The sequence below is a fragment of the Bolinopsis microptera genome, chromosome 3 (genome assembly GCF_026151205.1).
Source record: "Bolinopsis microptera isolate Bmic1 chromosome 3, MBARI_Bmic_1.0, whole genome shotgun sequence".
In the NCBI taxonomy this organism is placed as follows: Eukaryota; Metazoa; Ctenophora; class Tentaculata; order Lobata; family Bolinopsidae; genus Bolinopsis; species Bolinopsis microptera.
The window spans coordinates 17,436,186-17,463,764 of NC_087074.1; the positions used below are offsets into that span (position 1 = coordinate 17,436,186).

The 27,579-nt window shown below is 37.9% G+C and overlaps 1 protein-coding gene and 1 long non-coding RNA gene across 2 annotated transcripts; both read right to left on the reverse strand.

Annotated features, from left to right (window-relative positions):
* Positions 1-1,712: 1,712 nt before the first annotated feature.
* On the reverse strand, positions 1,713-27,511 carry LOC134812726 (uncharacterized). Its single transcript, XR_010159947.1, has 3 exons — positions 27,337-27,511; positions 2,197-2,318; positions 1,713-2,042 (listed from the first exon to the last, which is right to left on the reverse strand). It is a non-coding gene; the product is annotated as an uncharacterized LOC134812726 (long non-coding RNA).
* Positions 13,303-17,345, reverse strand: LOC134812387 (zinc finger MYM-type protein 1-like). Its single transcript, XM_063819784.1, has 10 exons — positions 17,209-17,345; positions 16,867-17,033; positions 16,277-16,694; positions 16,038-16,146; positions 15,753-15,927; positions 15,318-15,638; positions 15,116-15,192; positions 14,782-14,911; positions 13,843-14,117; positions 13,303-13,386 (listed from the first exon to the last, which is right to left on the reverse strand). Coding segments are annotated over exons 1-10 (1,758 nt in total). The 5' UTR covers positions 17,211-17,345.
* Positions 27,512-27,579: the final 68 nt, after the last annotated feature.

Consider the following 27,579-nt stretch of genomic DNA (forward strand, 5'->3'; position numbering starts at 1 on the left):
GGAATGATAGCGCAAATTTGTAAAAAATAAATAATATCGAATATCGATACTATTTTAATCTGAACGAAATCACACCGACAACCTGCGATCATTAAACTTGAAGAACTTGTCAGATTTTTGAGGAGAATTTAGGGCATTGCTTGCTACATGTTGTTCATGGTTGTATGCCTTTTATTCCAATCATACAAAATCACAAAACCCTTTAGGGGTAAATCATACTTCATATATTACGTAATCAGCCGAGGGGGGTGGGGGGGGGGATAACAAATTTGAATTACAAATGGGCCTTCGATTTTAAATTATAAGCGAATCGCAGTATTATCGTCCTATCCAAAACCACTCCCATTTGATTGTCACAATATCTTACAGGGTTTATGTCAGTTCAGTATGAAAGAGAAGGGAACTTTACTAAGAGGCAGAAATGGAGAATAGATTGTATCACAACAATACTAATACTAATAGTTATACCTCATACCAAGCGCCCCGCAACTTTTTAAATGGGAACTACAATTTAAATGCAGAGATTTCCAATTACAGCCACAATGCTGGGTACTATAACGGAACTAATGTGAACTATTATAACCATAATGCTGGGAAGTTCAGCACAACACATCAACAGCGGACAGAGCTGCATCACGTCGCTAACACAACCACTAATCAAACTGCTCAGTTTAATCCTAGCGTTACAGCCCAGCTTCAACAGCAGTGCGCGGCACCCGACTTCCATGAGCCTACCATGAGGACTACACTCCCTCTCAACCAGCAGAACTACTATCTCCCCAGTAACAGCGTGACTCAAGGCACAGTCCACAACCCCGGCTACTACACTTCCATCACCCGTTACAACCTGACGGACACGCTGACCAATAAACAATACGTAGGTCCGGAGGTGCTGTACAAGTTCACGGAATCTACCAATTGTAGTGATGCTGACTCGCCAACTGTTGGGGCTGTTGTTAGACAGGGTGAACACACAAGTGATAGGGGAATTGGGCAGTTTGGAAACGGGAATTTTTGGCCGCATTGTGAATGTAACTGTGGCTATAATACTTAAATGTTAACGGAAAATTTTAGACTTTCGGTATTATGATTGAAAGTGGATATAATCAATAATGATTAACTAGCACGCCAGTCCCTGTGCTCTTTTGAAGCTTCCTCATCCTGGACAGGAGAGAGCAAGCAATATACTAGCAAGCTAGGTGAATATAATGATTGATTAATGATTATGGGGATAATCTTTGTCTGGGCAAGGATTAGTAATACCCAGTTATAGTTGAATGTAGTTTCTAGCTTTTGAAATTGGTGCTCTTGTTTCCAACATTTGTGCTATCTTGTGAGCGGTTCTTTACAATTAAATTTATTTTACAAGATACTCATTGTTATTTTCGTGTAGATGTCAACATGAAACTGTGAGATAAGGTTTTTACTATTTTGAGCAAAGAACCTCTAGAAGTGATTAATGATTATGGGGATAATCTTTGTCTGGGCAAGGATTAGTAATACCCAGTTATAGTTGAATGTAGTTTCTAGCTTTTGAAATTGGTGCTCTTGTTTCCAACATTTGTGCTATCTTGTGAGCGGTTCTTTACAATTAAATTTATTTTACAAGATACTCATTGTTATTTTCGTGTAGATGTCAACATGAAACTGTGAGATAAGGTTTTTACTATTTTGAGCAAAGAACCTCTAGAAGTACAAAATAAATTCCCGAGTTTTAATCGAATTAGAATGCAATAAAAACAAATAACATCATTGAATTTCGCATTGAAGGTATTAAAAACGTTTAAGCCAACGAATAAAGACATTGATTTTTAAAGTAAGAAATGTTGCTGAAACCAAACTCTAAAATAAGTTCGAAGTCGCATTAACAGTATAAACTGTCCGCTACCAACATGTAGTAATAAATAATCAGCGGTAACTTCTCATTGATATGATTATGATCCTGCACTGCAGTCGTGAAGGTTGTTTACAAGGCTTCATTGCTGTTCATTTAATTTCATAGACTGAACTTCTCGACACTGATAGACCGAACTATCAATTTCCTGAAATTCAAGATATAAGTAAGTTGATGAATTTCATCACTGTACAGACACAGTTCATACGTTTCAAACTGAATCATGCGATCTCCACCGTTTTAGTAAACAGTGGTTACCCCGGAACATGTCCATGAATGATAAGCTACACAATCAACCTTACTTGATTTCAAAAGTTGGAAGGACATCTCAGAATCCTAGCATCCACAGGAATATCTACCACATATCTCAACCACATCACCATTTTATTCTATCTCTTGAAAAGGAACATCTTCTGAGAAATTCCTGAAATTAATAAAAGTTAGTTTGCTGTTTAGACAGAATGTTTATGGAAACACAAGGAGTAACTATGTTGTGATAATCGAAGTAAACTAATCAGATGCAGGATTCGATCTGAATTAGAAGATAATGTTAACTTTCCTTTAGTTTAGAGAATTTTCGGAATTTAAATTAAATTATTTATAATTTTTATAACTTATTGTTATAACAATAATTTGTCCACATTAAAACAGTAAATAGAAAGGAGTCAGCTAGAACCCAATGTAGCCTTTTTCAAGTCTGAAGTCTACTTCTAGACTTCAGACTTGAAAAAGGCTACATTGGGTTCTTTTGCCGAAGTGTACGGGGCACCCGTACACTTCGGCAAAACAAGAGGAGAGTGCTCCTCAATCATTTACACGAGAATTTTAGTCTAATTTTATTTCATTTATCGGGCCCTATAGAAGGTACTATCGACTATTTTTAGGGTTATTTAATTGTTTTTCAGGGATGTTATAGATTGTTTTTTATAAACAAGTTAACTTTAATCGAAATATCTGTTCCTGTGTCCATTTCATAAATCTAGTAACAAATTTCATTAAAAATAGATGCCATAATTTTATCATTGTAATAACTAAAAATCATTACTAATTAACTAAGTATAACTGTTACTACGACAATTCATAGAGGAAAACATGAATAACAATGGACGGCTAAGACAACCAGCGGTGCCAGCGCCGGTTACCAAGAGGCACGGCGCTCACTAAAGCGGATTCTGGACTCAAGAGGAGCGTTTGTTTTCACAATGATTGCCGCGTTGATAGAAGACTGTTCTGAGCTGAGAAAGACCAGTAAGGTGTTGAAACGGGCGTTTTTTGGGAGTCTAGACCGATCGCAAAATGGGGTAGAGTACCGGTATTTGGGGATGGTGGCGTAATTGTTGAATGAGGAGAAATTAAGGAGATTGGTATTTAGTGAGGACTTTTGGCCGGTATTGACCTTGACGTTAAAACGGAAGGCACGACGTGATTAGCTCCGGGTACATTACCAAGAGGCACGGCGCTCACTACAGCGGATTCTGGACTCAAGAGGAGCGAAGGTCATTATAGAACCTATGAAGATTTATACGATAGTCGCAGTATACAGGAACTAAAACATGGGAAATGAGGGGAGAATTTAAAAAAGCTTCATATAATAGTTCAAGCTTGAAGACAAAATTCTTGTCGCAGTGATTTAATTTGATAATTCTATCGCCTGTTAAAATTTATTAAATAAATATTAAATGTGGCTAACTAATCTTACTATATATAAAGCGAGACGATATATATGGTTCCGTGCCATTTTACTGACACCATGGCATCAACTTTAACGCGACTTTCCGCAAAAACCGTAAAAGATATACAACTGAAACTTTTTTGACTGGGTCAAATGCTTTAATGGCCTTCAAATCAGCATGAAAAAGTAAAAAATTGGCCAAGGAATAAGAATTTTAGTGCCCAAAATTTGGACTCCCAAGTGGTGTCAAAAACGCAAATTAAATAGGTAATAATTATTTTAGTCTCTCGAGTCTTGACACCACTTTAGGGTAGACGGGTTCCTGCTAGTAATAGTAATAAGTTCTCTTGTCTTATTTATCGTATTCGACTAATTTCTAATAAATATTTGTAAATTAACCCATAATAGTAGGCTACACGTTAATCATAATGGAAACACTAATGTTACTGTATCTTTATAAAATAGTAATATTCCTGATATAAATGAGAAAATGTTTGTGCTTTTTGTTAGTTTAGTTTCAGAAATCATACATAATAAGTGTTATAAGTTGATTTATATGCAACACGTTTGTACTTTCAGCGTGAAGATCAATGTGGTTGCATAAGATGACTGTAAAGATAGAACATTGCCTGAGGTAATCTTTCAAACTATGTTGGTATAACTCTCATTAATGTATTTCACGAAGACTTTTTGTGTATATAGGTAGTAGGTGGGTTAATGTAATATTTTATAACAAAATTCAAATTACAGGTAGAGGTAAGACTCCAAAAAAACAGGAAGGGGTTTTACAACCTTAAGAACATCATCAAAGCTGACTTTGACCGTATTATTATAGATGAACTACTGAAAAGACCGAGGACTAAAATGAATAGAGTTCATTCCATAATTCAAGAAAGGACAGTGAACAGGTGTTTCGCAGGATGTGAGTAGTAAAGTAATTTAGATAATAAAGTGTACCGTGGTTAATAACAGAGATAAATCCGGTGCTGAAGAACTATCGCCGGTTAATTATTAAATAAATATTAAATGTGGCTAACCAATAATAGTAATTTAAAGTTCTCTTGTCCTATTTAATAGGTTATCGTATTCGACTAATTTCTAATAAAAATTTGTAAATTAACCCATAATAGTAGGCTACACGTTAATCATAATGGAAACACTAATGTTACTGTATCTTTAAAAAATAGTAATATTCCTGATATAAATGAGAAAATGTTTGTGCTTTTTGTTAGTTTAGTTTCAGAAATCATACATAATACGTGTTATAAGTTGATTTATATGCAACACGTTTGTACTTTCAGCGTGAAGATCAATGTGGTTGCATAAGATGACTGCAAAGATGCAGCAAGTGAATCTGCAGACAATTTTTTCACGGACATAATTATTCACGCAAGGGCCCTCAGCGTGAAAGTTATGTCCGTGATAATATTAACTTACTAATCGTCGATAAACAGTATTACTTACCAAGATCTTTATTAAGGCAACGTCATGGCACAACCGGTAAGTAAAAAAGCAAAGATTTCGCTTCAAGAATGGGTGAGGCGACCTGATGTTGGACAGAGTCGGGCGCGAAAGAGTTTGATATCGGAGAACCCCGCGATAAATCTAGTCAAAAAGTGTGAAGTTGAGGCAATGAAAGACGATGACGCAATCGAGGGTTCCGTTCAAGACACACCTGTAGCGGTGTGGACGACGTGGAGGGTTTCAAACAGTGGACGGATTTCGTTAGAAGACCTACTAGTACTGATGATGTTGGGCAGAGACGGACGCGATTATCCGGTTAGAGTTTCTCCAATCGATGATACCACACGGACTACAGTTAATGTGTTGGTGTTAAGCAGTAGTGACAACACTCACTTTGTCTGCATTAAATCACTGAATGCTCTACTCATGAAGGGAAGAAACTCGAAATACCATTGCAAGAGCTAGAGGTAATTTTTTTAATAAAAAAATATGTTGCTATAACCATGATAGTTGTTAGTTTACACTAACAAAAATAAATTCAAATATGCAAATGAAATACCATTGCAAGAGTTAATCTTTTAAAATATGTCGCTCTAACCATAATCGCTGTTATATTATATTAGTTCACACTAACAAAATATATTCAAATATGCATTCACATTACAGGTGCTTCCATGGCTTCAAGCAGGAAAGTAACTGCCAAGTTCTACATAAGTGTTGAGATCGGTTTGTGTAAAGCCGTTGGACCTGATGAGGGAATGCAACCGTTCCATACACCTGCAACGGAGCTTCTAGAATCTACCGACATCGAAGAAATAGGACGACAGATTGATATAATTGCTGTGCACAGATAACAAATTTTACCAGAAATGGTGAGTCTATCAGGTTATACTATAAAAGTTACAATTACCCCTCATCACACGAAAATGAATACGTATAATAATTAAAAATTGTATTTTAAGAGAATATTCTGCTTGACCACAATGCTTATTTATTTACCTTAGGATCTGGATGGGTGGTGAAAAGACTCAAGTGTGCACATCTCTTCATCACCAAGTACACACCAATGCGAATTAGTCAACATTTCCCTCTGCCTTCTAGGTTAAGGAAGAAAAAATATGCCCTCCTCAACATAAAGAACAAGGATAACCGTTTAGTGATTGTGAAGTTTATTTAAGGTTTAAATAAAAATAATTATCTTTTTTCAAACATATTATGGAATTAAGTTCACAATATTATGTATTATTAATGTAAATTTCACAATTATCATCCATCAGAAGTTTGCTGCGGTGTGTTATAGCAGCAAAACACCCATATCCACGAAAAGATGGAAATGCAAGCGAGCTTGTTCATCCAGCGAGAGTGGATGAACAAGTTAGTTTATCACATTATTTTAATCATAAATATAATTCTTCGAATATTCCTGTATGTATGGCTATGCTTTATTTTTTATAGTTTATTTGATTTTGTTACTAGTTTCGTTTCAGAAATCATTTATAATAGGTTGACTTATATCCAACACGATTGCATTTTCAGTGTGAGGATCAATGTGGCTGCTTATGATGACTGCAAAGAGGCAGCAAGTGAACCATATTATCCGGTAAGAGTTTCTCCAATCGATAATCCCACTCTGACTGCAGTCAATGTGATGGTGTTAAGCAGGAAAGTAATTCGACCAAGCATGAAGAGAGGTGCATCCGCTTCAAACCACAGGGAATTAAATTTCCGGTTGATGATAAGCTCTTCTTTAAGGGTTATGACAAGATGGTACATAGTAGCAGGTAACATCATCACAAAACTCATAATACGGATCGCTTGATATTATTTATTTGAATATATATTGATTGATTTAGTAATAAAATGGTGATCTAAATAATAAAAATGTTCTTTCTGAAACAAAATCTTTTCCTAGACCGTGATGGGGCAGAAGAGAAGGAGAGGCTAACACTACGTATGATATTGGTGGGGAAGGCGAGTGTAAAGTACCAGTAGTACTGGTCACGACCTGAGATGGGAATCAAGGTCGTGATCCCTTTTGAGAATAAAATTCACAATTTTAATTAAAATTATAACAATACTTTATTCACAACAAAACAGTAGTATTGTTAGCCCCCCAATGATCAATGAGCTTACTTTCAGAGCTAAATTTTCCAGTATCTGTTTTGAGCACTCCAGATTACATTCGTCAGACATGTCGAAGCAATCGAATTTCCCATTACATGTTTTATCTTTTGTAATGATACGAGTAGAGTCGCACGTGAAACCATTGGTACATGCCAACTCATCCGATCGGTCGCCGCAATTATCAATCAAGTCACATACTTGAGAATAATCAAGTGGATTGGTACGAACAATAAAGCTACGTTGGGTAGTACGAGTATCAAAAATCTCAAAAAGGATAACTGCACACAAAAGCTTTTCGTATTTCCAGATCATCACTTTTTTGAAGTGGACACGAAAACAGAGTTGGATTCTAAACCCGATTGATATCTTCAAAAAATTACACATAATTATGTTAGATAATTATAAATGTGCACGGAACATCATTCCAATGATGGTATGCGTCTTCATAACGATTAGCTCCGGCTCCGTAACAAAGATAGGGTTAAACAAAAAAGTTATTGAGCTATTAAAATCCATAGAAGACTTTGTGACTTAATCCAAATTTATAAAAGTAGTAAAATATCATTAGTCTCCAACCTGCAGATCTGAGTCATCAGCCTGCTATAATGGTTTGATATAAGACTCGAAATCTATAAAATTTATGAATTAGTATATAATTGAATTGGAGGGAATAAATTTATAGCGTCACTTGTATAAACATTGAAAAGTTGTGATGTTGTTACCAGCATCTTGTCACAGCCCTTAAAATATAGCTAATTTTAATTAAAATCATAACAATACTTTATTCTCAACAAAACAGTAAATAGAAAAGAGTCGGCCAGAACCCAGCGTAGCTCTTTTGTTCATACCAATCCACTTGTACGAGACCTACGTTAATCTAAATATACCATACTACTTAGCAAACCAGATAGAGTTGCAGACGATTAATGGTCAGTATTATCAGATTTAATTGAAGTCAAAACTATTCTGATCCAAGATATGACCTAAAGTAATTCATAATAGTCCTTTTTGAAACACCAGGGATAATATTCCTAAAGTATTCCACTAAAACTGCATTGAACCAATACTGCAACAATCCTGGTTATGTACGCCTATACAGTAGTTCATGAAATGAAAATGTCTTAGTCCTTAAACATGTCCAACTCTGCAACCTCACAACAGGCGGTTTTTTAAAGTTTAGACGGATCGCAAAATGGGGTAGAGTACCGGTATTTGGGGAAGGTGGCGGAATTGTTGAAAGAGGAGAAATTGAGGGGATCGGTATTGAGTGAGGACTTTTGGCCAGTATTGACCTTGACGTTAAAACGGAAAGCTGTGAGGATGTCGCTGGGAAGGCTGTCAGCGCACATGTACCATAAAACTCTGAAAGTAGGGACGTGTGATTATGAGGAGCTAACTTTTGAGGAAAAAATTAGGTAAAATTCGAGATCAAGCCAGTCGGAGTGGCCAGTGGAACCGGAGAGGTATTCATGTACACTATGTGGAAACGTGACCAGTCCAATGATCACTTGCACAGCGATTATCTCTTGGACTTGAATTGCTCCATGAGATTTACACGGACCCAGAGCATGATCCAGAAAATGTATCTTTGTTATGTCATCCGTTAAGAAGAGAACCTCCTCCAAATTTATCCAATAAACATTTCAGCTAGCAAGAACTCTTTATTGAATTAAAAACAATGAAATATTTATTAAAGATCTTTAATTCCCGCAGTAGATAACTGGACTGTCTCAATGTTAAGAGAATTTATAATTATTTTTTGTAAGTAGAATATAAATAAGTACTATGTAGGTAACCAGATTTGCCACACTACTAGGACAAGGATTCACGGAGATAGACTCACTACATGGGTCCCATCATGTCTCTCAAATGGCGATGACAAAAAGGCGAAACTGGAGGTTCTTTGTAAACCCGATTAGGACGACCCTAAAGTATTTGGTCTACAAAATCGGGCAGTCGGAGTTCCTGACAGAACCTGCACACGATTTGCCGGTTTCCCTAATCAAGAGACTATTAATAGTAAACGACGATCGTTTTCACTAAAAAATGAACATTATAGTATCACCTAACGTGATAACTTAACTTATTTTAACTTACATTTGTTTGATGAGGTTTTCTAATTGTCTCATAATAGGTTAGAGATTATCTAATAATGAATTGTTTGCATTTAACTATTATATTGATTAGTGCTATTTATTGATATACATTATTTCAGCTTGATTAGACATCAACTGTTGTTTCATTGCTAAGAGAAATCAGCAAACATAGATAAACAAATAATACAGTTAAATAATGTAAGGTCAGCAAAGACAAGACACAAAAGGTCAAAATTGATGCTGGAAAAGGACGAGGAAGAGGACAAGTTAAAATAGTAAAATCGAATAAAGCTAAGGGACGAAGACGAGGGAGAGCAAGAGACGAAATTCTGGACTCAGTGAATTAGGGAAAAAGATAAAGTTAGGGGAGAGGAAAAATAGAAAAAGTGAACGTAGACATGACATCTAGGCCTGTATTATAGTAATTATAGAAAAGTTTTACTGAGAGACTGGTAGTCGGTCGATTAGTTTTGAAGTCTTTATCAGTAGGGTTGCAATGTCCCACGGCGTGAAGCTGTATTTAGTATTTTAAGTTTTCGTCACTTAGTAGTTATTTGGAATTGTAAACTTCCCGATGGGAAAAGCAGTGGCTAAAATATTGTTAAGTTTCAAATTTATTAGAGCTTATACTTCCCCGAGTGAGTCTTAAACCGGAAGACTTCAGAATGAGTTGAATTTATTATAATTCAACTATAGTATACTTATTTCAAATAATATTGTTAAAACCGGTTATATATTTCAGGATCTCAACGCCTTTTTGGACATTGATTTCTAACCCCGCTGCCGTATCCCGCTGTCAATCATCATAACACCGGAACTTGAATTTTCATACTCTAGTTAAAAGAAGCCCGATTATACGTAGTTAGATTAATGTCATCTAAATTTAATGAAATATAATAAATAAATAATCTCTAGTAAGTTATGGAGAAATAATACTTGAAGTAGGCCGTTAAGTAAGTTGGCGTGCTAAAATCCAAGCTCGCCTCTTAACAGGCGAGCAGCGAGAACCGGTGAAGTTGCCATCCGTCCACTGTGAAGTTGCCATCTGTCCACCGTCCACTGTCAGATCAGTTAGACCAGTCAAAATCACCGAGTTTGTGAGGCTTCTGGGTCCTGTTATTTTGGACCAGAAACTTTACAAATAACGAGATAACTTGATTTAAACCACTTCTTTTTCAGGAAAGAAAATAAAAACCTGCATAAACAGGGCAAAAGACTTTGGGAAAAAAAATTAGTGAGTGCTCAGCTATGTGCTTGTAGCTAAATTAAAGCAGAAAGTATATTATTTCTTATAACAGCTGGTTTGTTGCACTTAAATAACATACGAGAAATAACGATCGCCCAATCATCCAATGAATAATGAATTAATAATGAAAAAACGATGTAACGCTATAGTCGTTCTACGTCTCTTTCAAATCATGTGTATTGTTCCGTTTTTCTTTCGAATTTAGATCGGTCCTCATTGTTTTCACACTTTTAGAACAGAGAAAATTGCACGTTGGAGGTGTGCGAGAGCTCACAGAGGCGGCTCGTGGTACCAGGCTGTTGGTTTACTCGGGAGTCCGGTCGAGGGACTCAGGGGGTTTGGGGGGCGGGCCCCCCAACCGCCGGAGGCCCGCGCCGGCTGGCGGAGCCGGTTGATTTGAAGCTCCGAAAACCCCTCAGAACGGCATAAAAATGCCTAAAATTACCTTTTCTTCAGTTCATGCATTTAAGTAAATTGCCATGTTTTGAGCTAGCTAAGTTAAATATTTTACGTTCATTTCGACATTTTTTGCCAGACTAAACTCTAATTAAATAGTCTATAAAGGACCGAAGTTCACCGGTGTACTCCTGGTGATCAGCTTAATAACTTAATATTTCTGTTGACTGTTTGGTAAGCTTAAAGCTGAAGCACAATAAGTATGACGATGTTATCAGTTATTATGTAGAATAAGCAGTTCAGAAAGTAATACATCTCTGCTTGGATCAACAGCTAGCTTTTCATGTTAAGTTGTTTCTACATAGTACATACTGGAAACATACTACTCATTAAAATGGTGGAAACACCAATGTGTGGCGTACGTAGGTGCGCGCGCATTTTACTGGCTGTTACAAATACAACTTTATTCATTTTAAATTATTCGCGCGCGACCGCCACTGCATAATGACCTTCTCACATGGATATTGGATTGTGAAAGCCATTTTGCACATTGCCTCTTATAAATTTAATAACCGAATATCAACAATGCATACACTAATTAAGTATTGACTAACAAACTACAAAGTTAGAAGCAAAATTAAAGTTTACGCCGATATTTAAAGAACACAAAACAAGACAGAACGATCTAACCGGGTTTGGCTTTCCGCTTTTGAATGTCAGTGTTAGCCTAGCTGCTTTAGATTTTAGAACTCTTCATTTCGTTAGCCGTATATGTCTTCAAGGTCCTGGAAGATGTATGGAGAGTAATATGCTGCGAATTAAACCCAAAAATGAACAACTAGTAGGAGCTAGAGGGAGATTTGAGAGAATTGTGTGGGTAAGCCTTAAGAAATTTGAAAATAGCTTAAGACATTAGTGTAGGAAAAAAGTAAGGGTGTAGTCAGTAGTGATTATTTAAGGACTGTCTAATCAAATAACTACCTTTAGACGTTGAGGAGTCGGGCTTCTCAAAAATAGAGTCAATACCGCAGTGTTGAGTGTTCTCAATGCTCATAGAGGGAGAGAAGGGAAGGGGAACTGCCAAGGTTTTACAGTACTCCAGTATCTTAATGTCAACTGACAATTCTGCAATAAAAATGATCAGCGATTGGCAATGCTATTTAATAAATCCCGGTCCCTCACCGACCCATTTGGTAGGTAATGTTTGTAGAAATGGATAGTGGTGGATAAAAAGTATTTTTTTCATTTTTTGTTTTTAAAGGAGTAATCACAAAACCTACCAAATGGCCCAACACTTGGGACGTTGGGTGTTTGTTTAACCTGGGATATATCATTAATCATATAATGTGAATAAAATTATGTAAGTATGTAAAGTTCATTATTCATTATTGCCTAAAATTAAAATGTATCAAAATACTTATCTTGAAAGAAAACAAATAATAAAAGTTGTTCTAAGTAGTACGAACCACACAGCGTACTTGTAAAGTGTACGATCCACACAGCGTACTTGTAAAGTGTACGATCCACACAGCGTACTTGTAAAGTGTACGAACCACACAGCGTACTTGTAAAGTGTACGGACCACACAGCGTACTTGTAAAGTGTACGATCCAACAGCGTACTTGTAAAGTGTACGATCCACACAGCGTACTTGTAAAGTGTACGAACCACACAGCGTACTTGTAAAGTGTACGGACCACACAGCGTACTTTAACGATTCACATAGTATGCATTTTTGAGTGATCCACAAAGCTCCCAAACATCTAATTTCTCAGAGTCAATTCGATTCTGCGATCTTTTTCAGGTCAAAACCTGTTGAGTCAATGAACATTAAAATAGAGCAAACTATCAATGGAGACGTTTCCACAAAATCTTTTTGTGGATGTGAAACCTAACTTAAGAGAAATCTCAGAGCTTTGATGAAACTTCATTCAACTAATTCTGGAGACTTTGCTACTGGTGGCTTACTTCCTGATGTTGAATTACCCGTTATTCCTTTGATTGATGTGAAAGACTATGGGCTTTTACCATTCCCACTAAATGACACAACATTTAACTGTGTGAAGCCGCTTTGCAAACAGTCCCCCTATGGAATGGGTGAAGAGACATTAGTTGATACTTCAGTGAGAAATAGTTTCCAGTTAGAGCCATACCAGTTTGAGATAAAAAATCATGAATTTGTCAAACAGGTCAGTGTTCTTATCCAAAAGAAGATAAAGTCGGCGTTTAGGTCTAGCAGGTGCGACAATATACGCCATACGGGAAGATCTACAAACTCCTTATTTATGAAAAAGAAGGCAAGTTTGCTGAACATAAAGACACTGAAAAAGAAGAGAACATGTTTGGGACCCTGATTGTTCAACTTCCTTCAGTTTTTACTGGAGGCGACTTAGTTGTGAACCACCTGAAATCATCCAAAGTCTTCAACAACAGTACCACTGGTAGTAGCACTCACTGTAAGTTTGTTGCGCACTACGCAAGTTGTCCACATGAGCTGAAAGAAGTTACCTCAGGTTATCGTGCTGTACTTGTTTACTCACTTTGTTGGGAAGGTAATGGAATGAAACCTTCACCTTACACTGTTTCAACTAATGCTGTGAGACTGTGTAATACTCTGAATCTACTGATGGATTCTCCTAAAATACCCTTCCTCTGCTGGGGTTTAGAGTATGAGTATTCTGATGCAAGTTTGAAAGAGAACTCATTAGAATTCTTCAGAGGGAAGGACAGCAATATCGTTGCTGGGCATCTAATTTCTCAGAGTCAACTCGATTCTACGATCTTTTTCAGCAGCGAATCGGTTAATAATATTCTCGATATCTAAACTTTCTACTAGCTGGATTTCAATTGCAATAACAGCAAGATTCGACAGTCGATCGTCTCCCATCGTATTCCTCAGACGTGTTTTAATTCTTTTCAGAGCAGAAAAAGATCGCTCTGCACTGCAAACTGTCAGAGGTACAGTCAGAGCTAAGTTTGTCAATCTGTAAACTTGAGGAAGGTCGTTCTTCAGGTCACACTCATACAACATCTTGGCCAGATCTGACAGTTTTCCAGGCATATTACTATTGTAGAGATAGCCTAGCTGATCTTTAAGGGCAGCTGTGTTGAACAAGGAGCCGTACACAGAGTTCTCCAAGTCAGCCAAGATACCATCCGGAAATTTGTCCTTTTTACTGAAGTTGGTGAAACTCTCGCTATTGAGCAGTTTGCAGAACTTAAGTTCTTCAATGTTACCAAATCTAATCTCAATACAGGATATTGTATTGTTTTTTTTTAAATCTCGGTGTAAAGCTCATTACATCTGTCGCGATGGCTCAGTTCAGGATTGTCTCCTGCAGGCACTCTATGATAGCCAGCTACCCTTGTCCGTGCCCTAAAAATAGTATTGTTTTGCTTGCTCTCCTTCCAGCTCTTGTTCCTGCTAACGTTCAAGCTATTGCTCCACTATGACAGATCGGTTTGACATTCAGATTGATGAACTGCTTTCCAATCGTGTTCCGGACAGTACAGTTAGAGTCAACAACTGGGCTCTAAACAAATTTAATTCTTGGCTTCAGTCATCCAGATTTGCTCGTGACTTCAATGACTTTGACCAAATTCCTGTTCAACGACTCAACTACATTTTAGAGTGCTTTCTTGTTTCTGTTTACCTGAGGACCCCAGGCTATTATGTTCATTAACATATAGATTTGGCGGAATGACAGGCTGAGCGCGGCCCAGTAAGTTTCTGTTGGATTTGACTTGAAGATGAAGACTATGTATTCTGTATAAATCCCTTGTCGAAATCGCCGGAGATAATTATAATCCATAAACACTTCACGCTCAGGGCTAAATAAATGTAATCCCTCAGTATAATCGGTTAACATACGGTTTCTCCTCCGTGTACGTGTTTCTGGAGGGTTAGCGTCTACCTTACAGTCATAGATGTCAGCAAATTTGTTATCCTCGAGATGTTTGAGTTGAGTAACAGCTTCCTCGACGGTCGAAGAACTCCATCCAAGATCGAGGCCGACTTTCTGCAGTTGTTTGTACATGATATCGGTGATTCTGAAAATATCGTGATAAGTGTGCAATAAAAAAAGAAAATCAAAGTCTTCCAGCTTATTCAGAAATCCCTGAGCTGTGCTGCGGCAGTCTGGAGTCCAGACTGCTGAAGTGCCATGGGCAATTTCTTGAAAGCAGTGCCTGTATGCTTCCATGTCATTTACTATACCATTTACTGTTCGCGATTTGTAAGCCCATCGCGTTGCAGAACTCGCAGCTTGCGGCTTTCTCTTCCCTCCCGCTAGTTCGGTTGCTGTTGGAATAGAAAATTGATGAGTCATGAGATAAATTAATACGACAAAATGTTTGCCTTGAAATAAAAGCACCGGCCCACATATAATCGACATCACGACAATAATCATTTTGAAGCGAACTTACTCTGATGCAGATGACATGACTTATGGAACTGTGCAGTTCTCTTGTAGCTGACACCGAAGAATGCGTTTATTCCTGATAACGTTGCAAAGAATATAACACATTTGGATATCGCCTTCGTAGCATCTTGTAGGGCCAAGTTGAGTTTGTGGGCCATACAATGAATAAAGATGGCTCTCTTGATCACTTCACGTATCCTTGCCTGAACACCTGATGTACGGCCAGACATTGTACTAGCTCCATCATATGTCTGTGCTACCAGCTTGGATTCGGGGTCAAATTCTTTTAAAATATTTAGTATGAACCCAGCGAGACCCTCAGCTCCTGCGGAAGGAACAAGATTGAAGTTATAGATCCAAAACAATTTTGCGCCAAACATAGTTAAAGAAGGATTAATTTAAGTTTTCTATTGAAAATTATTGGAGCTAAATTACAAACCTGAAACTTCAGATACGTTATCGAATCCCAGAAATCGTTCTTTCAGCTGTCCGTTGTGCACATATCTTAGAATCGTTGTTAGCTGGTTTGTAGTGCTAACATCAGTGGTCTCGTCAGCAATAACAGCGAAGAAATCAGCAGACTTGACTTCTTCTTTGATGAGCTCTCTGGTCATCTAGGTATGATGATAATATATTAATGATTTATAACTTATCAATGAGAACATTCTTTTTAAGACTGACAAAAAGATGACGAAAAAAAGGTTAATTCACTATTAAGTATTACCGTTGCGATCAAAGCAATAATTTCGTTCTGGATCGTCTTACTGTCACCTTTGAACACTGTGCTTGAATCTAGGTGGTCAAAAAGCAGGGAATCCGTCTTAGCTACCATGCTGAAAATATAAATGTTTTAGCTTCAACAAATCGATTGTCAATGATGGTACAATACTTGACAATAGTGGAGGTACTAGTAACTGTTGTTCAATAATATATTAAAGTTATAACATCAGTGAATTATCCAACCTCAGCAGCTCTTTGAAGGGTCCTCGGTTCACTGAGGTTTCACTTTCATCATGTCCACGGAACGCCATTTCTTGTTTTGCCAAATAGATAACAGCATTTATTAGTCGTTTTACAATCTCCCTGTTTCTGCAGACTAAATTGTTGTGGCGCTCTATCTCATCACTGTTCATGGAAATGAGACTCCCAACCTCAAAATGGTTCGTTCTTCTCAGGAAGAGCTTCAGATCTATCACGGCGCTACGGTGTTCACGAGCCTGATCATGCTTCTCCATACTACTGCCAATATAGCTTATTCTATGAAATCCTGTTTCCACCCAACACGTATCTCTCTTTTTTGCAAAAAGGAGACAGGGAAAGCAGTAAAGTCTTTTATCTTCTACGTCGACGGTAAGCCATTCACGAGCCGATAAGAAGTTGTCTGAGGATGTCCGAATTCAATGACTTCTAAGTTCTATATATCAATCTTCACATGAGCCAATGTCGATAGCTATGTTCCACAGTTTATTAATATGTGTTTATCAAATAGTGACTACACTATAATATTTGAATACTCATGATTGATTAATACTGCTAAGCAGTAAGTTTCTTACCCATTGGATTGACGGTAGGATTGTGTTTCTGATTCTGAACGTTTCCTGCTTTGGTTTGATACTGTATCGTTACGACAGGTTTATGAGGGCCAAGCTTGACAACTGCTCGCTTCTCGTCTACAGTGAGAGTCGCAAAAGGACGTCTTTTCAAAGCACCAACAGTATTCCTGTAGATTTGTCATTATAGGCTATTTAACTAGTATAACATATTACATAAGGTTCGGTACAGTTTCATTTCTCAAGTTTGCAACTAGTAACTATAGCTTCAAATTTCAATTGATTTTTATTATAAAATGTACGTAAATCATTTATCATAAATGTATTTACTATTTATGAACTCACATGTTTGATGTTGTCTGTTGAGGCTGAATCCCAAGTTTTTGAAGAGTTTAAGATGTAGAATGTACGATGAATATTGAATTGGCAGGAAATTTGATGTGCTTGCTAACAAAATAGTGGATTAAAAGATAATAACGAATATAAATTACGAAAATGAATAAAAGTATAACATTGAGACTTGATTGATGTTCAACATCAGATGTTGTTAGATTTATCATTTATTGACGATATAATAAACACGTATATCATAAAATAAAATTCATATAAAAATTAAAATTCATAACTATAAACTAGCTAGTCACAACAGGTGGTGTTGGTGGGTGGGTTGGAGGCTGGTGGGGGGCCGGTGGTGGGTGGGTTGGAGGCTGGTGGGGAGCTGCTGGGGGGTGGGTAGGAGGCTGCTCAGGCTGGTGGGGAGCTGCTGGGGGGTGGGTAGGAGGCTGCTCAGGCTGGTGGGGAGCTGCTGGGGGGTTGGTTGGCAGGGTGGGTGGGGGCTGTCGGTAGGGATCCAAGCAGTCCCTGACCAGGTGTCCCGGTCTCTGACAGCTGAAATTAATTATTCCATTAGCCTAAATAATAAAATTTGTATCTTTAATCTTTGAGTTGTTTTACTCACCAGTCACTTCAACTTGCAATGGTAGAATATAAACATTTAACATTAAATCGAGAAAATGACAGAAGACTGGAGTTCCAAGTTAGTATTTACTATTTAGTAATTACTAATTACATGTTAGTTGTTACAACAATGAACAAAAGTTAAACTTTAAAAGTTTAACGTACCGATAGCACAGTCTCGGCCGGTTTCTCCTCCCAGACCCGCCAGTCTGGCTTCTTGGTCTGGGAGGGTCGCCACGGATCGATACGTTGCAGTTGGAGAAATTAAATGTCGACATTGACTGATGAATCAGTGTTAAATGTTAGTTACTGTTAATATTAATTATTATTCACATTTTTGATTTTACTAATTCAAAGTTAAAACCTACTTAACACTTAAATAATAAATTATAAATAAGCATACAGGACGCAGCAAATATCAAAACAGAAAACTCGGCGAACGGCAAACCGAAAATTAAAACGGGAGAAATGAACACGTACAACAAGTACAACGAAAGGAGTCGTCCAGATGATCTGAGCGTGTCGATTCGACACGTGCAGTGTAAGTGACGCGCACCTCTGCCCTCAAATGTTTGGTGTAAAGGGTCGGGGGTCTCGGACCACCAAATCTGGAGTGAAGCCATCAATTTATACAGCGAGACGCGCACTGATTTGCTTTGTACAGTTTACAATTGATTGTGTGTTAAATCCAGATTTTCTGGGAGTCCAGCCACCTCTCTGGACCACCTAACAAATTGTCAACCTGCCGTGCCTGCGTTAGCAGTCACGTGCGCGTGATCTTGAACGTTTGCGGAGTAAAAATTACAAATTTCAAGACTGATTTGGCGAGAATGTTTTTGCGCGGCTTATATTAAAATGAAAACTAATATTTACGCGCTTAACCGCGGAGCGAAACTTTTTTGTTCGATTCATCATTAATCAATTTTTTCCCGATTAATTATTTTAGGGCGTCCGTGGACGCCTGGACGCCTTAACGAGCCGCCTCTGAGAGCTCATGGTAAAGACTCAGCAAGAGGCATAAAGTTTTATATCTCCCTTATAAATAATAATAATTTGTTAAGAACAATAGATAATAGAGATTATCTACATTCTATTAATTCTTCATATTTTTAAATCTTCTCCCTTGTACTTATTCTGATCTTTCTGTTCCGTTTTTATTTTTTCGATATTTTCATTTCTTATTTGTATTTTGAGTTTTCAAAGCTGATTTCACACATTTTTACACCATCTTTCTTTTTTTGTGATTAATTTGCGAAAATCAGATTTCACTAGCATATCTCAACAAATAAAAAGCTTCCTGTCCTGGGGGTCCTTTCCGAAAAAACGTTTAAGTGGCACTTAAGTGTATGGTCGACTAAGTAGAATTCGTAATGGTATGGACTATGGAGATGATATATGGAGATTAGGGTAAGATAATTAGTAAGAATGAGTATAAATTAAGACATGGGCTGTGGAATGAGTAGCCCACCATTTACTGTCCTAGTAAGGGTGGTGGACGTAGGTAAAGGTACCCTGCTTCTATGCTTTGAAAAAGATTTGATCGAAAAAATCCGAGACCTATTCAAAGTGGGGCTGCAGACGGTCAGCGATATCGGATATGCTCTGGGCTGACGGGAAGAGCCTGTCCCCGGTCCCGCGCCGGGGACTGGGAACATAATTAACATAATTCAATACAATATCATAATATAAAATGCAGTCTAGACTAAGCAAAATTATTTCATAGCTGCATCCTCCAATCTACTCCTGGGAACTAACGCGCAAATTAATTCTATGAATATAAATAGATCTATCAAAATAGAAAAGACATTGCGCGAGTAATGTCGTCGATACCAGGCCATCGGTTATCGTACAACCAGGCTGGAGCTGATAGGAAAGCCGAGGAAAAGGACGTGTTACGGGTTGGGCACAATCTGGGGGGCAAAAAGGAGCTGATGTCTTTCACCAGCTTGCTGAAATGATATTTTACTACTTTTATAAATTTGGATTAAGTCACAAAATCTTCTATGGATTATAATAGAAGGAAAAACAAAGCTGATATTATATTGTAATTCTTTCAGGCTACAAAACGTGTCAAGGAGCATGCACCTTGTGGGTCCCCTATTAGGTAGCTCACCTGGTCACTTCTCTTACTTTGTAGAGTGGCGCTCTTACCAAATGGTACAAAGCGACCAACGGATAATGTACTCTCTGGATAACATTATCACCATACGCAACTTGTCCTGGACGAACCAAGAACACTCACTTGCACTAAAAACATACCTGTCAAAAAGCTCGCATAAACTGATCTCGCTAAACATATCCAGACTCAAAGACGAGTTAACTAACACCTCAATCCTAGCAAAACTAGATGACACGCCTAATTTCTTAAGTCTTCATGTATACCGAAACAAGTTCCTAGATTACTCAAGTGTATTTTCTATAGCCAGCACTATCCTCTCTTTTGTAGGAATAATGACCATTTGTTGCATGAAAAGACTGACCAAACAGAATCATATGCTACGTACCGTAATGGCAGGAATGCGACTAGAAAATCAACAAGCTCAAGCACTCAAATATGAGCTCGCCCCACATTTGCAAGCTCAACATCACGCTGTACCCCATGTAAATTGTAAACCTCTCACGCTTACCAAAACAGGTAGAACAAGCTACCTATTCAAACTTATTGCAACTTCACACGGCCGTACAAGGGCATTCATCAAGCACATCTCCTTCAGTTTTAGATCCTATTGAAATCGACCCTGAATCGATGGCTAACAATGATTTTACCCAAACCATTCTTAAGGAAACGAATACTTTGTCGGATCCTAAGATAGATCCCTACGGTTCTATGTAACAAATCTATACCAACTTCAATAATATGTCAAATCCAATAACTAACCACGTTACACCTCAGTTACCTAATCATGTCTACATCTGTTTCATCTACCCCGACAAGGAGTCCAACTGAGCAAACCCAACTTCCGGGTACCTCATCATCCTATAATACCCAAACTGGGTTATCTCACCCAACTACAAGATCAACACTCCTGGGTGATTTTTACCACCCAAACATCGAAGACGCCATCGCAATAAAGCTTTCGGAGGAGGACCTTGACTTTCTTACACCTAACCTGACAGAGAGAAAACAAACTCCAACAACCCAACCTCTGTGAGTTACTTTCACTTCAACCTCAAGAACAGTGAGGGGAAGGGGAAGAGGAAGAAATACACCCCCAACCCAAACTGGGTATTCAAGACCTGGAGTCACGTCAGCAACCCAAACCCAGGCGTCCTTAAGACCTTCACCGAAAACAGTAGACTCAATGAAACAGACCTCAGCGTCTGTTGAGGTGCAAACAGACCGATTAGCTGATAGAGGAAACATGGTATCATCCACGAATGATCAGATTCCAGGGCCGGTCAAGTTACCTCAAAACTTCACCCTTAACCTGGAGCTCATCGTTACACAAGCGGTAAAGATGGCAGGAAGGAGAGAGTACCTGCAGCTGGCCACAAGATTCGCGACCTTGCTGGGGCAAGGATTCAACGCCATCGACTCGATACATGGTTCACCGGATACTTCCCAAATCTCAAATGCCCAGGTAACTATATTTTGATAATCTGCTATTATATATGTATTCCCGTGTGAGACCCTCTAGACTTTTACTGCTTGGATTTAATATATCGCTATAATATTGATATAAAGTAATGATTAGACATAAAATACAATTAATCTAAAAATATTTCACTTTCAGCAATACACATGTGAAGAATGCGATAGGATTGAGGGGGAGGATATGGCGACATACTTCAACCAACGGGTGGTGATACAGAAGGTGGTGAACAAAAAGTATAGCTACAGCATGGGTTGCCATCTGGAGTTTATGTTTGAGAAAGAAACATATCACACATGTTTGGTTTTCGAGAAAGACCCCATCTACCAACAGTTCATGGAAGTGGATGAGGGTGAAGCAAGGACAATTAAGGGATGGAAGCAATTCCTTGTGAAGCAAATCACACCGACTTGTATCATTTAATTGTTTTATTTATATTTAGTTATCATTATTTCTGGTCAGGTTGAAGAGTTATTTTGACTTTTCAAACCTAGCGGAAGATCACCCGCTGTCGGGCGCTGTTCTCAAATGAGAATAAAGCAGTTATTGGCAAGTTCAAGGATGAGGCTGAGGGGTGGATCATCATAGAGTTTATAGGTTAGTTTTTCATTTTATTTTAATTCTGGTCATGGTTTTAATTTGTTTACTTTAAATTATAACTCAATCTGATACTGTTCATATATTGAATTACACTGCTACATCATCTTTAATAAATAATTACTATACATTTTTTCAGGATTACGTTCCAAGATGTATTCAATACTCATTGATGACAAGGAGAATGGCAAGCAAAAGAGTACTGCGGCCGGGGTTAAGAAGTGCGTGAAAGACAAGGAGTTACATCACGAACTCTACAGGAAAATCTTACAGGGTCCAGTGGTGATCAATGAGACGGAAAAATCGCCAGAAGATCACTATATCCATCAAATGACATTCCGTTCCAAGAACCACACTGTCTGCACAGTCGACCAGTGTAAAGTTGGTTTGACGCGGTATGACGACAAACGCTGGATCCTGCATTGATGACAAAGAGAACGGTAAACAGAAGAGCACTGCAGCCGGAGTAAAGAAATGTGTGAAAGATAAGGAGCTGCACCATGAAAGATTTAAAGGAGCTGCACCATGAACTTTATAGGAAAATCTTGCAGGGTCCTGTGATGATCAATGAGATCGAGACGGAGACATCGCCAGAAGATCACTATATCCATCAAATCAAAGAACCACACTGTTTACACAGTGGATCAGTGCAAGTACAGTGCAACCCAATAACTAACCACGTTACACCTCAGTTACCTAATCATGTCTACATCTGTTTCAAAATCAACCCTCCTTGGTGATTTTTACCACCCAAACATCGAAGACGCCATAGCAATACAACTTTCGGAGGAGGACCTGGATTTTTTCACTCAACTGCCTAAGTAAGAAACTCAGAACAGAGTCTCTCGACCCACTAGTAGGGTTAGCTCCAACCAACCAGACAAGCGGTTTCATCTGTTCGGAAACCAACCCCTTAGAATTCCTTGGAATCACAACGCCTAACCTGACAGAGAGAAAAGAATCTCCAACACCCCAACCTCTGAGAGTTACGTTCACCTCAACCTCAAGAACCGTGAGAGGAGGAGGACGAGGAAGAAATACACCCCCGACCCAAACTGGGCATTCAAGACCTGGAGTAGCTTCAGCAACCCAGACCCAGGCGTCCTTAAGACCTTCACCGAAAACAGTAGACTCAATGAAACAGACCTCAGCGTCTGTTGAGGTGCAAACAGACAGATTAGCTTATAGAGGAAACATGGTATCATTCACGAATAATATAAGATCCCAGGGCCGGTTAAGTTACCTCAAAACTTCACCCTTAATCTGGAGCTCAGCGTTACACAAGCGGTAAAGATGGCTGGAAGGAGAGAGTACCTGCAGCTGGGCACAAGATTCGCGACCTTGCTGGGGCAAGGATTCAACGCCATCGACTCGATACATGGTTCACCAGATACTTCCCAAATCTCAATGACCCAGAGGAGGAATATAGGATATACTTAAAATCAGAGTTTAAATGATGCAATATTTTCAGGAAACTGCTTCCAGGACTCATGCGGTAACATATGGCCCAGAGATATTCGAAGCAATCAGAAATCTATCCACCTCTCAAACTAGTACAGTATCCTCAAATTCAATCCGAGTAGCTCTACAAGCTGAGAGTGATCAATCACACGATAGTTTTTATTTTTTAAATCAAGTCTACCTACAATGTTCAGCTTTCGTATATGTGTCCGTCAGCGAGAGACTGACAGACATCTGACGATAGTCTTTCATAACTTCAAGGTAATTTTACTGATATAAATATATCTTTAAACAAAATAGAAATTATGGTAAAATTAATCCCAATTCCCACTTCACATGACCAACATTACTGTCATATTCTTAAGTGGGTAATCATTAGCAGGGGTACGATGTGCATATTATGGTGATTAAAGCGCTCGCCAATTTAGAGGATGACCTCAACAACATCGCGATCATACCTAACAGTATGGAAAAATATGCATCTGTATCGACAAGGAAGTTCCGGTGTTCAAGGGGAGAAACTGTATTATTTTCAAGTTTCCCCCTTGAACGGGAAGAGCTGTGAGGTGGAGGACGAGAAGACTGTGAAGCTGGAAACAGCGTACACCATTATCACCACAGGATTCCTTTCTTACCGCCCAACAGAGGAAGCTTCTGAGGGGCGGTGCTAAGGAATATTGTAATTTAAAACATAATAATGATTTAATCTTTATATCACAAGGGAAAGCCTGCCAAAAAGCGTGCTTTTATGTTGAGTCACGTCGACTTTGTTCGTTATAAACTGATAAATTCATACTTAGCCCCAGATTACCATCGGAAGTGTAAATTACCATTTTGAGAGGGGCAGAAGAGCAGCAATGCACATTGCACATGCTTTATAATATAACCTTCTTTAATATCTCCAAAGTGCATGGCATGGTCTTAATCTTTACTCGCTCAGAAAGGGTGATTTTAAAGTAAAGACAATACAGCAAAAAGAATTACATCCTCTACACTTGCTACTTGGCAAAGTCGACTCTAGTCTAGTGAGAAGCCAGCAGGACACGCATTAACAGGTTGCGACACTGTTTCAAAAGTAGGCACAAAGTTAGCACAACTATTTCTGGTGAAAGTTATAGCTAGCAAGGCCTTCAGAGCTTAATGAACTGTGCAACTTTTGACAAACTTAGACTAAGGATGCGGCAGCAAAAAAGAAACGTAAGATTCGTGGATCTTCCATGCTCGTCTAATGAAATAAGGCAGCATATTCGAAGGGCATATTTCCAAGCAAGGTTGTGGCTCGAAGCTGAAACAGGGGATGCATTTAGAATCTTTGATGTTACAGAATATCGATACGACAACAACTTATCTCCTACTTGGTCCGCACTATAATGTATTGCCATTTTCAAACAAAATTTATAATAATATTATATCCTTCTTGTCTTTGAATTATTCTTTATCTTTCTTTCTGTTTTTATTCTTTTTTATTATTTGTATCCTTTTTTTCTTTGCATTCATTTTGATTTTATCATGGTATGTTTTTCTTTCATTTTCTTGAATGACTTCTCAACGCCACGTTTCTTGACAGAAAAATAATAACCCCGCCCAATTTTTATTTTTAAGCCAATCAAAGCTTGATTTGAAAAATGTTGACCTACTAAACGTATCTTTACAGGTTTGGTTCGAAGAACAGGAGCGAATAATGTATGACTTTATTGGTAGTTAGAGATCAAATAAACATGGAAAAGTAAATTTTTGCTGTTCCTTACACATGGCAGGTTGAAATTTTACCAGTTTATTAAAACTTAACCGGGTTCACCAGAAGAAAGTTTTTAAAAAATCATACTTATCCCGTATCCCCCCAAAGTAGTTTGGGGCGTACTATTTGGAACAAGCTATAAAATCCGAAGAATGAACCATTCAAAACATCATACCAAACAATATGTAATATTGATGTTAACAGAGGGCCAGTAAATGATTGCATCAAGCCGGGTACTTCCATTCAAGGTGCAATTAATAACTTTAACCATAACGAAAGAACTCCAACTGGAGTCACTCAAACCATTAGTGCAGGCTGATGACTCGGATCTGCAAATTGGAGACTAATAATATTTTACTACTTTTATAAATTTGTAGTAAGCTGAGCGGTGCTAAGGAATATTGTAATTTAAAACATGATAATGATTTAATCTTTATAATATTATATATCTTTTTTGTCAGAAAAGTGTTGAAGAGGAGCACGTTGAACAGGATCAGGAGCAGCAAGATTTCACACAAATGCAGTGTGCGAATTGGATCAATATATTATGGAATGATATTATCATTTTTCATAATAGAAATAAGACCCACGCTAAAAATGTAGATATATTGTATATTATTTTTTAATATACGATTATGACTTCTGTTTTGCCTTCAAAAATTTGTGTCCACGGTCACAATACGTTCAGTTTGAACGACCTTTTTATAAATGTAATTTCTTTCATCGGTAAGCTACAGTTGTTCTCTACAGAGAATCCAGAGAAGCTGGCGGTAAGTTATAATATGGTACTTAAAATAACAAATAAGACGGCATATTATATTAATATTCTATTACTATATTGAAAACCCAAACTGATATTAATTAAATATTATAACTTCTAAAATTATGAAAAAAAATTCGTCATGATTCTATACTTTCTCTTTTATTTACGTTTACAATAAAAAGATTTTCGTTTTGATTAAACACTTATTATCACAGTTCCTGTCCCAACCCGTTTGCACTGATGCGAGGACAGGTGAACGGACGTCAGCTACAGAACCCGAATGCAATAAGGAGGATGCTGACATCACGCATCTTCGAAGGCAAGGCAAGGATCCTCAACGTGATGCCCGGAGATAGGAGTTACCAGCTAGAGTTTGATGTTCGTGGGTGGCGCTACACCACCATCATCAAGAAGAAGCGCCCCACTTCGAGTGGATGGAATATCATCTGCAGCGTGGGTTGCTCACTGGAGCAAGAGTAGTCCTCGCGGCATCGAATGCAGTCCTGGGGTTCACAAGCTATATCCTTCTTATCTTTAAATTATTCTATCCTTATCTTTCTTTCTGTTTTTATTCTTTTTTATTATCATTATCCTTTTTTTCTTTGTATTCATAATGGTTTTTATCATGATATGTTTTTCTTTCATTTTCTTGCATGACTTCTTAACGCCACGTTTCTTAACAGAAACATAATAACCACGCGCAATTTTTATTTTCAATCCAACCAAAGCTTGATTTTAAAAATATTGACCTACTAAACGTATCTTTACAGGTTTGGTTCGAAGAGCGGGAGCGAATAATGTATGACTTTATTGGTAGTTAGAGATCAAATAAACATGGGAAAAGTAAATTTTGGCTGTACCTTACGGATGGTAGGTTGAAATTGTACCAGTTTATTAAAACTTACCCGGGATCATGAAAAGAAAGGTTTTTAAAATCATACTTATCCCGGATCCCCCCCCCCCCCCCCCCCGAATAGTTTGGGGCGAACTATCTGGAAATAGCTATAAAATCCGCAGAATGAACCATTCAAAACATCATACCACACAATGTAATATTGATGTTAACAGAGGACCAGTAAATGATTGCATCAAGCCGGCATATTATATTACTATTATATTACTATATTGAAAACCCAAACTGATATTAATTAAATATTATAACTTCTAAAATTATTCGGCTAATATTCACCTATCGATATAATGCAATCCACTACGTCTTTACCTACAATAGAAAATAATCTCGCATTCTACAAGCGGTAACTATAATGAAGGGGTAAATTACCAAATGTAGGGAGCTGAACCGATATTGGTACAAAAATATTGGTCGTTAAAGAAACAGCCAAACTAAGTACGAGATAACGTACCTCAAACTGTGTCCCTCACTCAGCCACATTCTTCCTCAACAGGCGGGGGGGAGGGCTTATGTATTCGACCAGCTAAATCTCATTTACTAATGCATTCCACCAGCTAGATCTTCTCACTTCGTTGCTCATCTCCGAATGAATGTTTTTATGAACCGTAGATCATCTGAATTTTACATGCTAGATTTCTAGAGAAATTGAATTATCAATTCATTTCATCGGTTTATCATCAATCATAAAATCAAA

Coding starts and splice junctions, on each gene's coding strand:
- LOC134812387 (XM_063819784.1), bottom strand. Junction 16,147..16,276: donor CCCTTCAAAGAGCTGCTGAG/GTTGGATAATTC, acceptor TTATATTTTCAG/CATGGTAGCTAAGACGGATT. Junction 14,118..14,781: donor CGCTAACCCTCCAGAAACAC/GTACACGGAGGA, acceptor GTAACATTGAAG/AACTTAAGTTCTGCAAACTG.